Source organism: Salvelinus namaycush, chromosome 8 (assembly GCF_016432855.1).
Source record: "Salvelinus namaycush isolate Seneca chromosome 8, SaNama_1.0, whole genome shotgun sequence".
In the NCBI taxonomy this organism is placed as follows: Eukaryota; Metazoa; Chordata; class Actinopteri; order Salmoniformes; family Salmonidae; genus Salvelinus; species Salvelinus namaycush.
In genome coordinates, this window is record NC_052314.1 from 27,737,184 (window position 1) to 27,751,242 (window position 14,059).

At 44.3% G+C, this 14,059-nt stretch overlaps 2 protein-coding genes across 6 annotated transcripts in view; one reads left to right on the plus strand and one right to left on the minus strand.

Annotated features, from left to right (window-relative positions):
* Positions 1 to 3,060, plus strand: part of fip1l1a (FIP1 like 1a (S. cerevisiae)) — a 48,375-nt gene extending 45,315 nt beyond the window's left edge. For all 5 annotated transcript variants that reach the window (XM_038999573.1, XM_038999574.1, XM_038999570.1 and 2 more), the window contains 2 exons: positions 2,430 to 2,576; positions 2,674 to 3,060. In XM_038999573.1, the coding sequence (XP_038855501.1) occupies positions 2,430 to 2,576; positions 2,674 to 2,818 (292 nt within the window). In that variant the 3' untranslated portion in view covers positions 2,819 to 3,060. The remainder of the gene's footprint in view (positions 1 to 2,429; positions 2,577 to 2,673) is intronic.
* A 101-nt stretch (positions 3,061 to 3,161) lies between these two features.
* Positions 3,162 to 14,059, minus strand: part of lnx1 (ligand of numb-protein X 1) — a 48,884-nt gene continuing 37,986 nt past the window's right edge. The window contains exons 7-10 of the mRNA XM_038999576.1: positions 13,246 to 13,423; positions 9,560 to 9,818; positions 4,334 to 4,492; positions 3,162 to 4,107 (exon numbers count right to left, since the gene is read on the minus strand). Of these exons, the coding sequence (XP_038855504.1) occupies positions 3,972 to 4,107; positions 4,334 to 4,492; positions 9,560 to 9,818; positions 13,246 to 13,423 (732 nt within the window). The 3' untranslated portion in view covers positions 3,162 to 3,971. The remainder of the gene's footprint in view (positions 4,108 to 4,333; positions 4,493 to 9,559; positions 9,819 to 13,245; positions 13,424 to 14,059) is intronic.

The window sequence follows — 14,059 nt, forward strand, 5'->3', positions numbered from 1 at the left end:
AGTAGTGGTTTCTTTGCAGCAATTCAACCATGAAGGCCTGATTCACACAGTCTCATCTGAACAGTTGATGTGTCTGTTACTTGAACTCGATGAAACATTTATTTGGGCTGCAATTTCTGAGGCTGGTAACTCTAATGAATGTATCCTCTGCAGCATAGGTAACTGTGGGTTATTCTTTCCTGTTGCGGTCTTCATGAGAGCCAGTTTCATCATAGCACTTGATGGTTTTTGCGACTGCACTTAAAGAAACTTTGAAAGTTCTTAATTTTCCGGATTGACTGACCTTTGTCTTAAAGTAATGGCTATCGTTTATCTTTGCTTATTTGAGCTGTTCTTGCCATTAATATGGACTTTGTCTGTTACCAAATAGGGCTATCTTCTGTATACCACCCCTACCTTGTCACAACACAGCTGATTGGCTCAGGGGTGTGTACTTAGTCCCCTCCTGTACTCACTGTTCACTCACGACTGTGTGGCCCAACACGACTCCAACACCATTGTTAAGTTTGCTGACAACACAACAGTGGTAGGCCTGATCACCGGCAACGATGAGACGGCCTATAGAGAGGAGGTCAGAGAGCTGGCAGTGTGGTGCCAGGACAAAAACCTCTACCACAACATGAGCAAGACAAAGGAGCTGATCGTGGACTACAGGAAATGGCGGGCCGAACAGGCCCCCATTAACATCGACGGGCTGTAGTGGAGTGGGTCGAGAGTTTCAAGAGTTTCCTTGGTGTCCACATCACCAACAAACTATCATGGTCCAAACACACCAAGACCGTCGTGAAGAGGTCATGACAAAACCTTTTCCTCCTCAGGAGACAGCTGCACATTCGAGACCATCCTGACCGGTTGCATCACCGCCTGGTATGGCAACTGCTCGGCATCTGACCTTAAGGCACTACAGAGGGTAGTGCGTACTGTCCAGTACATCACTGGGGTCAAGCTTCCTGCCATCCAAGACCTAATATAATAGGCGGTGTCAGAGGAAAGCCCATAGAGTTGTCAGAGACTCCAGGCACCCAAGTCAGAATGTTTTCCTCTGCTACCGCACGGCAAGCGGTACCGGAGCTCCAAGTCTAGGACCAAAAGGCTCCTTAACTTCTACCCCCAAGCCATAAGACTGCTGAACAATTATTCAAATGGCCACCGAACTATTTACATTGACACGCCCCCCATTTGTTTTGTACACTGCTGCTACTCACTGTTTTATTATCTATGCATAGTCACTTCACCCCTACCTACATGCACATATTACCTCAAGTAACCTGTCCCCCCGCACTCTGACTTGGTACCGGTACCCCCTGTATATAGCCTCGTTACTGTTATGTTATTGTGTTTTCATAATTTTTATACTTTAGTTTATTTGGTAAATATTTTCTTAACTCTTCTTGAACTGCACAGTTGGTTAAGGGCTTGAAAGTAAGCATTTCACGGTAAGGTCTACACTTGTTGTATTCGGCGCCTGTGACACAGTTTGATTTGAAATGCAATAAGAAGGAAAGAAATTCCACATAACTTTTAGCAAGGCACACCTGTTAATTGAAATGCATTCCAGGTGACTACCTCATGAAGCTGGTTGAGAGAATGCTAAACGTGTGCAAAGCTGTCAAGGCAAAGAGTGGCTACTTTGAAGAATCTCATATAACATTTTGATTTGTTTAACCCCTTTTTTGGTTACTACATGATTCCATATGTGTTTCATAGTTTAGATGTTTTCACTATTATTCTACAATGTAGAACGTATAAAAATAAAGAAAAATCCTGGAATGAGCAGGTGTCCTAACTTTTAACTGGTACTGTATAATAAAATACAGTATATCACCCAGCCCTAATCCTTGACATAGATGTTTTTTTTTTTTAACCCCTGCTTTAGAAGACTGGAGGTGAATGCCTGTTTCAGCTGCTGTCACTGTGTCGTACCTGCAGCTCTGCAGCATAAAAAACACCCCGCCACTGTGTGTGTGTGTGTGTGTGTGTGTGTGTGTGTGTGTGTGTGTGTGTGTGTGTGTGACACTGCTGAGGTCGTGAGAGGGGAGGGAAGGTGTGAGTTAGTGAATGATGGTGTGAAAGAGCATGGCCCTGTGGGACCAGGAGTCCTCCAGTAAATAATGGAGCTGTATTTGAGTCCAGAGGATAGGGGGATGCTGCTGTTGCTTTCATCCAAAGGTCACAGGAGGACAGGGGTGGGCTTTGTGTTCCTCAAAGGCTGTACCACACCATGCTATTAAACTAAAGCCAAACAGAGATTTGGTTAAAGGTGCTGGTATCGCCTGGGCAGAGAGCAGAGAAAATGGGCCAATAGAATCATGTTACCTGGCTTATCACAATTTTTTTGCCACTGTGGTGTCCATTGTCCAATAAGAAGGCTCAATGTTTCAGCGAGGAAGCAGTGTTTGGGGTTATTGACCAGTGAGTTGTTATTGCAGTGAGGAGGATCGGCACCGGCACAGGGACTATGGGGAGAGAGGATATGACCGCCACCACCACGAGAGATCCAGCAGAGAGAAAGAAGAGAGACACCGAGAGAAGAGACACAGAGACAAAGAGGAGGGGAGACACAAGTCCTCAAGCAGGTACAACACACATCCACACTCTTAACACACAGTAGACACCGGCATGTTCAGGTAGACAGTGTAAGTAACCAGTGATTGTCTGTCTGTGTGTTAACAGTAGCAGCAGGAGGAGACATGAGAGTGAGGAGGGGGACAGTCATCGAAGACACAAACACAAGAAGGTCAAGAGGAGCAGAGAGGACAAGGAGCCCAGCCAGGAACTCTCTGCTGACCAGGAGAACCAATCAGAGCCCACAGAGTGATTCTCTGTCCCTCTCACCAGCCAATAGGGGGACCCGCTGTGACCCTCAGGCATTCTGTTTAACATATCAGACACTGGACTGCTCCTCTAATATATTTCAGTTCACTTTGAAGGTGAAAAACCCAAAGCATTGTTTTATGTATACGTTGTATACAACTTGTATATTTTGACTCATCTGAGAGACGTGTTTTGTTTTATTGAATTTAAGAGATATGTTTGGATAAAGGAGCTGACTGGACCTCAGTTGATTGTTCAAATTTGAGTGCTCTGTGTTAAATATCTTATCCCAGGTCATTTCACGTGAACCCCAACCCTTGCCAAAGCTCTGACAAGTGTCCTTTTCAAATGACTTTATTGATTATTTTACCAAAGGTACCATCAGATATACTACGTAGGCCGAAGCGTGAGACAGAACTGTGTTCGATGGTCCTAGACCAGACTCATCCACGGAAACACACACAGAAACCAAGTCAGTTTGGTTTTTTTCTTCTCAAAAGTAGGAAAATCAGTAAGGCCTCCACAATTTTACCTTAATATTACTTTTAACAGATTATGAACACATTTTTACTATACTTTTTTTGCCAGTGGTTTGATAATTTAGCAACAGCTTCTGAAAACATCTCAACACAGACGACTACTTGGCAATGTGTCCTCAGTCTCAACAGATGAAGATTAAAGCCACTGTCAGTACAAACATAACGAAGAATATATTCAAAGGCCATCAAATAAACGTGAAAAGAAAGAGAAACAGTACTTGAATCAGTATATATATTTTTTGACATCCAACAGTTACAGTAAAGAAATGCGAGTCCAATTAAATGCATACTCTAACATAGAACTAATGGAATTGGCAACTTGTTTCCCCATCCAACCACCCACCAGGGGTAGGGCCACAGATCCACATCCTCGCAGCTCAGTGTCTCGGGGGGGTTTGGGCAAACTCCTGTCACATGGTTGATTGGCCCCCTCTGAACTCCCCAAAGTCTCAGCTGTCCATCGGGAGTCAGGGTTCTAAGGTCTGCCTTCCATAGCTACATCACTAGTGTAAGCCCATCCCATAAGGTAGGGCTGAGCGTTGTAAGCCAGTCTAAAGCTCCACCCACATTCCTTGGTCAGTGTTGGCCCCTCCCCATGGCTCTGCGACTGCAGCAGGGCTACAGCAAGCTGCCTGGCCAGGACACGATGGTCAGGGTGATTCTGCCCCGCAGCTCCTTCAGTAGACGCACCAGGGCTGTGTGGGTCATCCCCCACGTAGTCTTTCCATTCACCTCCAGCAGAATGTCCCCACACCTACACACACAGAGCGAGCGAGAGAGAGGGGTTAATGCAGAGATGGACTCAGTCTAGTACAGCAGACCCATTGAGCAACACTTGCAATGTGTAAATACAAGACTACTGTAATGATTAGGCCAATACTGCATATTTGTCACAGAAAAATAGAAGATTCAGCAGACATGCATTAGCCAGTTATATAGGTTCTTTGGCCAGTGTGTGTCCTAGGTTTAGTAGTCCGTACCGTATCCTGCCATCGTTGTAGGCTGGTGTGCCCTCCACGATGGAGCGGATGAAGAAGGACTGATTGCAGTTGACCTCCTCCTGCCCCCCCACGATGCTGAAGCCTAGGCTGCCAGAGGCGCTCCGGCGCAGCACAATGTCTTTGCAGCAGTACAGGTGCCTGCAAAGGACAAAAACGGAGCTTATGCTGACTGCCGCCAGCATCCAAATGTGTGCCCAGCCATTACTATGTGCACATACTGTATGCAGCAGTGAGATTGCAGAGTCCAGTGGAAGTCTGTCAGAAAAAACAACTGCTTGGCCGTCGTCCAATGAGAATGGGGAAATTACTTTTCCCCACAGGTAAGGCAAAGCTGTGAAAATACAGCGCTGAGAAGGGAGCGATTTTAGTATCAGTCTCTCACACTGCCCAGGGGTGAGTGAAAATTGCATTTAAATCCTGTTAGAACCGTTGCCCGTCTGGACTGAATTCCCATGGTGATTCACTAGTTGGTTTTCCCTTTTCTTATACATTTTGCTGGTTGTGGAGAAATTGAGTTTTAGCTACTCCTGTATTTTATAATTTTTTTACAGTAAGAGCACTTTTATACCAGTAGTGACAGATCTGATGAGAAACGGGAATACCCCTCACTCTGCCAGTCTGACCTCTGTCCAAAAGAGAGTGATTGAAGGGGTTTATTAATACCCTAAGCTGCTTAAAAGAGCATGAGGAGAAAAAAAGGGAGGGAGGGGGGGACAGGGGATGAGAGTGTCAGTGACCAATGTCTGAGACTGGGATGTGAGGATGAGCAAGAGACAGTGAAGGCCATGGAGATAAGGCCTGACGATGTACACAGTAGTGTCTATTCATCATTCTGTCATCAACCTCCATCTCCCATATCGGCCTTGTAATGTAGCCTGTACATCCTGAGATCTCTCTATATCCTCTCTTAGTTGTTGGCCTGAGCTTTTCATTGAGGCCCTCACTCAAATAACAAGCCATGTTGATCAGCTCAAGTACAGTGCCTTCAGAAAGTATTCATACCCCTTGACTTAATCCACCTTTTGTTGTTACAGCCTGAATTCAAAATGAGTAAAATATTTTTTTCACACCCAGCTACACATAATACCCCATACTCAAAGTGAAAACATGTTTTTAGATATTTGTGCAAATTGAATACATAAATATATAATTTACTTAAGTATTCACACCCCTGGGTCAATACATTGTAGAAGCACCACTGGCAGTGATTACAGCTTTGAGTCGTCTTGGGTATGCCTGTATCAACTTTACACATCTGGATTTGGGGATTTTTCCCCAATTCTTCCTTGCAGATTTTTTCAAGCTCTTAAATTTGATGGGTGTTGGCGGTGAACAGCAATCTTCAAGTCTTTCCACAAATTTTCAATGGGATTCAAGTCTGGGCTTTGGCTAGGCAACTCGAGGACTTCCACATTCTTGTTCTGAAGCCATTCCAGTGTTGCTTTGGCTGTATGCTTGGGGTCATTGTCCTGTTGGAATGTAAATCTTCACCCCAGTCTAAGATCGTTTGCACTCTGAAGCAGGTTCTCATCAAGGATTTGCCTGTATTTGGTTCCATTTATTGTTCCCTCTATCCTTACCAGTCCCTGTTGCTGAAAAGCATCCCCATAGCATGATGCTGCCACCACCATGCTTCACAGTAGGGATGGTGTTAGACGGGTGATGAGCTGTGTCTTGTTTTCTCCAGACATAGAGCTTTGCATTCAGGCCAAAGCATTACATTTTTGTCTCATCAGACCACAGCATCTTTTGCCTTATGCTCTGAGTCTTTCACGTCCCTTTTTGCAAACTTGAGGCGTGCAGTTGTGCCTTTTTCTCAGGAGTGGCTTTTGTCTGGCCACTCTCCCATAAAGCCCAGATTGGTGAAGTGCTGTAGAGATCTGTTGATCTTCTGTCAGGTTCTCCCATTGTGGCCAAGGAACTCTGTAGTTCTGTCAGAGTGGTCACTGGGTTCTTGGTCACCTCCCTGACCAAGGTCCTTCTTGTCCGGTTGCTCAATTTAGTCGGACGACCAGCTCTAGGCAGCGTGTGTAGTTGCTTGTTTTTCCAATACCCAATGACAGAGACCATTGTGCTCTTGGTAACTTTCAACACTATATCAATTGTTTTATACCCTTTCCCAAATCTATGCCTCATTACAATTCTATCTCAGAGATATACGGACAGTTCCTTGGACTTCATAGTATAGTTTCTGCTCTGACGTGCACTTCACCTTTGGGATTTGGTTAGTTGATCACATCCAACTTTTTAGGTACATACACCGCCATCTTCTGTACTGGAGTGTGAGGCCAGTGACGGCCTACCTACATGAAATGATCTTCATTAGCCCTGTTTTTCTAAGAAAGTAAAACATAGCCCTAGATACCACTTCTCTCCCCGCCACTGCACCACCTAAACCCTAACCCCGCCCAGCCTCTCTAACCCTTTCACACACTCTCCATATCTACGTCATAGAAATAGAAATAGAAACGCATGCTCCACCGTTTCCTCCACTAAACACTCATCACACAGACCTGTTTCAGGTATCCCTATCATCCACAATGTGGCATTCAAACCTGTGTGCTTAAACCATCGTCTTACTCCACACAACTTCCTCTCTCCTACATCCCAGTGTGACCTGAATATCTACCCCCTCTCTCCTCACAGCACTCTTAGCCACCACATCGGCCTTCTCATTACTCTCCACACCCACATGGGCTTGAACCCAGCAAAAGCTTACCACCACTCCCATCCTCTCCAATCCCATTAACAGCACCATCATCTCCACAAACAAGTCTCCCCTATCCGGTCTGCCCGTTGTAACACTACTACTCAACACTGCAGCCGAATCAGACCAGATCAACACTGAGTGGTTTCACCTCCTCCACCCATCTCAAACCTATAATCATGGCCATCAACTCGCCCGCATACACTGACATATAATCATTTAACCGCTTACATAATCTAACATTTAAATCTGGGATATACACCAGTGGAGGCTCCTCAGAGGAGGAAGGGGAGGGACCAACCTCCTTTGTGAATTTCATACATTTTTACATTTTAAAACATTAAAAAAGTTATCCTAGTTAAAACTATACTAAATATAATCACGTCAACAAATAATTGATCAAAACACTATTTTTCTAAGAAGGTCTACAGTAGCCTCAACAACACTCTGTAGGGTAGCACCATGGTGTAGCCGGAGGACATCTAGCTTTCGTCCTCCTCTGGGTACATTGACTTCAATACAAAACCTAGGAGGCTCATGGTCCTCACCACATTTCATAGACCTACACAGTAATTATGACAACTTCCGGAGGACGTCCTCAAACCTATCAGAGCTCTTGCAGCATGAACTGACATGTCCACCCAATCAAAGGATCACATAATTAATCTAGTACTGAAAGCATAAGCTACAGCTAGCTAGCACTGCATAAAATGTGATGAGTAGTTGACTCAAAGAGAGAGAAAGAAAATAGTTGAACAGTTTTGAACAAATGAATTTCTTCCTAAATGAAGGAGAAGCAAGACAGAAATGGAGAGAGAGTCACTTCTGTTTTCTCAAGGACATTCAAATCGCAAATATAATTTCTGAATTTAATAGTAATCCTTGAAGTAATCATCATTTTTCAAAATAATCTGTATTACAATATTTTAGCTGGTAACGGATTACAGTAAAAAGAATGTAATCCCTTACATGTAATCCCTTTCTCCCCAACCCTGACTTTAGGTAATATGGTGACAACTACAGTATGTAGGCTGTGTGTAGCAGTTTGGCCTGGAAAGGTTTTTTCGCATGGTCACATACAGCTGATGTCTTGGGCATTGAAGTCCACAACCAACGGGAAGAGGTGAAAGGAGGAGAGCGTATAACGTAGATGCGAGAAGGAATACAACATGGCTGCTATGAAACTGAACTGTGTTTACGCGTGATCAGGGGTGTACTCATTCCACCGATTCTGTTGAAAAAATTGTCTTAAACAGAAGCAAATGGAACAAAACAGGGATAAACATAACTGAATTTGTCCAATAGAAACTCTCGTTTGCAACTGTTGGACTAATGATTACACCCAAATGTGTCTTTCGACCTGTGTGCACCTACGTTGTAAACGTTCATTCGTAGACTAGGTTGTAGCAACCTCATGATGGGTATAGGGAACATTTGAGTATCATGTAGTAGCCTAAACCTATCACTGTTACATTTAACTGGGTGAATGGAATATGAATAACAGTCATCCAACATGCTGTAATAGAAATAAGGCCATGCTCATGAAAAAAATGTGTCCTCCCTCATCTGAAATGGCACCGACCGCCACTGATATACACCCCTGCCCCCACCCTACCACTGATTGGCTCCTTTGAACCATCTGTATATATCCTTAAAAACAAATACAACTGATTCTATATATCTCTCCACACACCATCTCACCCCATTCTCTCCTGCCCTCAATCATGTCCACATCTACACTTGGTTTCGGAAACAGCCACGGACGACCCTTGCCTGTTTCTGGACTTGGTACCTGCCTGCCTGACCATTCTGCCTGCCTTGACCATGAGCCTGTCTGCCACTCTGTACCTCCTGGACTCTGATCTGGTTTTGACTTTTTTGCCGGTCCACGACCATTCTCTTGCCTACCCCTTTTGGATTAATAAACATTGTAAGACTCCAACCATCTGCCTCCTGTGTCTGCATCTGGGTCTCGCCTTGCGCCTTGATACTATCTCTGTACTAACGGTCACCAGGGCATCCTGACATGCACTGTCAACTGTGGGACCTTATATAGATGGGTGTGTTTCTTTCTAAATTATGTCCAAACTATTGAATTGGCCACAGGTGGACTCCAATGAAGTTGTAATTGGATGCACCTGAGCTCAATTTAGAGTGTCATAGCAAAGGGGAGTGAATACATTTCTTTATGTAATTTTCAATACATTTGCTAACATTTCAAAAAACATATTTTCCTTTTTTCATTATGGGGTCTTGTGAGAAAAATTGAATAAATGTTTTATTCAGGCTGTAACACAACACACTGTGGAATAAGTCAAGGGGTACAAAAACTTTCTGAAGGCACTGTATGTTGGTCTGTCAAACAAGTGGCTATTGGTGTCTGGGCAACAGTACCACCGTGTTCAGACTGAGTTCTAAACCTTGGAGTGTAGTGTGTATAATTAGCATTCTTCAGAGAAGGGAGGAGAGATGCTAGCTGGTGGGGTACTGCCACTCACCTGGGCAACTGCAGCCATGACACCCACAATGGGGAGTAGTCATCGGTGTGTGGCAGCGTGGCGAGGCTCTGCTTGGTGCTGTCAGTGGGCGAGGGTGAGAGGCAGGGGGGCGAGGGGCACTCTGGCTGGATTTCCTCTGAAGGCCTCATCTCCAGGACCTTGAGCACCACAGGGGAGGTGGTGTTCTTCAGGTTGGCCACAGCCTCGCCCCGCGTCACCCCTGTCAGGTCCAGCCCGTTCACATTCAGCAGGATGTCACCTGCATAGAGATGGGAGGACAGAACACAGTACCACTCAGCACAGCCACTCAGCACAGTGTTGCCCCGACTACTGTCCATTCTGACATCTTTCAAAAGCAAAACTTCCCAGGGACAAGGACTTGTCTCGTCTGCCTATTTGAATATTCAATCACCTCCCGCAGGAACACAAAACAGTGGGAACAAAGAGCCACCTGCACAATACCTCCCTGATAATCAAGGTGGGCTTGGACAGTACAGCACTGCACAGCCAGCTGCCATCTGGAGAGGAGGCTTACTCAAAGGACAACATCCACTCCTTTGATTAGGATGCACTATGCAGATACACTCAGTTGAAATTGGGATAATTCTTATGTAGACAGCTGTATACACAAACATATTCACATAACTGATATGCATGGGAATACACTCTCAGAATCAGGCCTTTGATAAAGGTCATGGTATAACCACACTGAATATCATACACACTTCCTCACTCTCCTCACACATAAACCACATTTCCATCCACAGTTTTTATGCGAGTAAAGTCATACTGTAAAAGAGAAATCACGACGGCTGAGATGGAAACCGGTCGTTTCAGTACAATTTGATGAACGGCGACAGATAATTTGTTCGTCCGACATGGTGGGATCTTTTGGTGTCTGTCAAATGGATTATCTGTGAATGGTGGTGGAATCGCAAATAATTATATAATAACCATCATATCGAAGTGAACTTGGAGTCACACGATGATATGATGTGTGGTAAAGGTGTGCCGAGTAGTCGGACAAAACGAGTATTGTAACGGATATGGGCAATTTTCTGGATACGATTATGATCAGAGTATATTTTTGTAATAAGGGTGCCAGCACGCAAGCATCTTTCTCATGTCAGTGAGTCAGGTGAGGTGCTGCGTTTTCTAAGTAACTCAAGTGGCTAGTTTTCCTGTCTGTAAAGAGAAGGGCAGTCTCTACGTTGAATCTGCTGCTCTGATTAGATAGAGTGGAGCTGTATTTCTATGTCCACTCGCATCATAATTTCACCCGATCACTTTCGCTTCTCTGTTTCGGTGTGATAATTCAGACTGCTGCTGCCTCCTGGTAACCTGCTACTATGATAAATCAAATAGCAAGGACGTTTTCTATCAAGCTATCAATGTGCATAATATCTAACAAGCGGGGCGAGGGTAGGGGAAAAATATGAAATGCCGACGTGCATTCTAACAGATAGCAAACTTGTCTGCCCGCTGCATATTGAGGACACATAGACACTGCGGATCCTAATATGTAGCTTATAAAGGTCTATAAGGTGCATGGAGGTATTTTTCCAACATCTACTTAGGCATATTAAAACATTTACGTTTTTTCCGATCACAAGTATCATCCGATCCAACTATCAACTGTCAATTTACGGATACAATTACGAATACGAGAATGGCCATGTCAGCACCCTCCTAGTGTGTGCTCTTCCCACTACGACTTGGGAAAGCATGCAGTTTATCAGGCTACAGATGAAATAAGTTATGATGAACTTCACAACTTTGAAGGTTTTGAATGATGTTAAATGTACCCTGGATAGGAAGCGGAATTGTGTATCTGTATTCATAGACTTGTCAAAGGCGTTTGACACTGTGGACCATACCGTCTTGGTGCAGAGATAGAAGTGTGTCATGCTCTGGAGTGGTTTGTGAACTACCTGTCAAATCGAACCCAGTGTGTTGTCAGATGTAAGTCGGACACAGTAGAGTTGTGCTCGGGGTGCTGCAAGGATACATTTTAGAACCCCCGTTGTTTATTAACTATATCACCAACATTGGGAGACATACTGAGACAGCTGATATACATTTGTATGCGGATGACACTGTGCCCTATACAAGTGGCAGCAGTTCAACTTCAGTTTGCCTGCACTCACACACTCATCCATTGTCTGTTTGCTGTTGTATTTGTGCTGTTGCCAGTGTTTTCTGTCTGTGTTGTCTGTTTTGTCTAACATCAGGGTTTTTTTGTTTTGTTTTTATAAGCCCAGCCCCCGTCCCAACAGGAGGCCTTTTTCATCATGCCAGGCCATCATTGTAAGCAAGAATTTGTTCTAAATTGACTAGCCTGGTTAAATAAAAACAGGATGGTGAAAGTGCACTGTGTGAGGATTTTGATGCTGCTTTTTAGTAAATACCTAGGGTCTTATTCTAGTGTCATGATGATCAATGCTTGACTGCCGTTTGACAAGTAAAAATATTCTCGCTCTCATCAATAACAATGTCATCATGTAGACTAGCCTCCCCACACTGTATCTGCTAGCTGCTAGAGCACACGTGTCAAGACCAGAGTAGGCACAGTCGCTATTTAACGGAAACACATCGATTTCTATTCGGTACATGAACACTTAAGTGGAAAAAGTACATTTTGTGTGCGCTACGTCATCACGCACTTTCTATCGGCAACAAGGAAAGTACACATATTTTCTTTATGCAGATTTTAGAATATTCGCATGAAAATCTGTCACCAATTGGATGGAAACCTAGCTAGTCACACACACACAGATGTAGGGGAATGTGTGTTCAGACAGACAGACAGACAGACAGACAGACAGACAGACAGACAGACAGACAGACAGACAGACAGACAGACAGACAGACAGACAGACAGACAGACAGGTAGAGCGGGGTCTTGTCTGGTCTCTCTGTACTGTGGTTTTCTGAGGCGGATCCCTAGGATCAGCAGCAGGTTCTGGGTTTAAATGCCTCCACTGCCCTTTGATGTCTGGCCCTGCACAGAGAGCTCCCTCAGATGTTCTGACATCCCACACACCCGGAAACACAACTATACTTTCACACACTGCAGTACATAGCCATAACAGGCCTGCCACAAGTGTATCCAATCATTTTGGGAGTGCGTCTGTTTGTCTATTTCAGAGCTGACTGGTTTTGTATAATGAGCTGATAAAGTGCAACCTGTCACTTCCTCTGGAACTTACTTAATCAAATTTGAGGTGCGTGTATGTGTGTTAGACTCAATTTGGCGAGCCCTGATCCGCAGCACTACCCCTGTGTTTCCTGTTGGATAAATAACCTTGGTAATTAAGCACGAGTCTGACTGTTTATCTCAATCAGTCTGTTCTACACAAGGGACAAGTCACACACACACAACTCATGACAGATGAAGCCCGTCTGCAGTACCAACTCTGGAATCGTGGTGACCAGCAGGGACTGCACGGAACAGAGAAACTAAACTATCATGCCAATATTGGAGCAATTCAAGGAAATATGAGCTAAACTCCCTTCCCGGAACATTGGATTTTAATCTACCGTATGACTGAGTGAGAGTGTGTGAGTGTGTATTGTGCGAGTGTGTGGTGGACTCTGTGGGTGTGTGTGGGACTGTTGGAGTGTTGGAGTGTGTGTGTGAGAGACTGTGTGTGTTGTACAGTAGAAGGTTTGTCACCAGGCTGTACCTTTGCGGATGGATCCCTCCTGTCCCACTACTCCGTTTGGGTCCACGTTAGTGACGTAGACCGGGAGATCCCAGCCGCGGGAGGACATACCCCCTGCTACCGTCATCCCCAGGGAGTGATGGGGCTCCTTGGACAGCGTCACCGTCTTCTCATAACACGCCGGCTTCTCACATGAGTCCTGTAAGAGGGGAGTGGTGCAACGTGAGAAATGTGTTGAATGGTTACACTGAAATAGATGTGTATTCACTATATAGTGTTTATTGTGTTGTTTGTTTCTGCCGAATGTGTTTTCTTGTGTTTTAAGCGTTGAAGTTTAGTGTGTAAGGCTAAGTACAGTGTTTGATGTTCAGGATTATTTAGAATAGTTGTGGTTTGTGGAAGCGAGAGAGTGTATTTACAGATGTCGGATCATAATTTGACCCATTTCATTGAAGGAGGAAAATATGACATATTTAAAAATCACAACCAGGGGCAGCTGAAAGCGCTGTTTTTTTATCGTATTATTATAATAATGTTTTAAGGGTTTAGATCAGCTTTAATATTGCAGATTTTAAAGTGGCCTTTTATTGTCCCCAGCTAAAGGTGTGTAATGATCATGCTGTTTAATCAGCTTCTTGATATGTCACACCTGTCAGGGGGATGGATTATCTTGGCAAATGAGAAATGCTCATTAACAGGAAGGTAAACACATTTGTGCACAAAATCTGAGAGAAATAAGCTTTTTGTGCGTATGGAACATTTCTGGGATTTTTTATTTCAACTCATGAAACATGGGACCAACACTTTACATGTTGCGTTTATATTTTCAGCATAG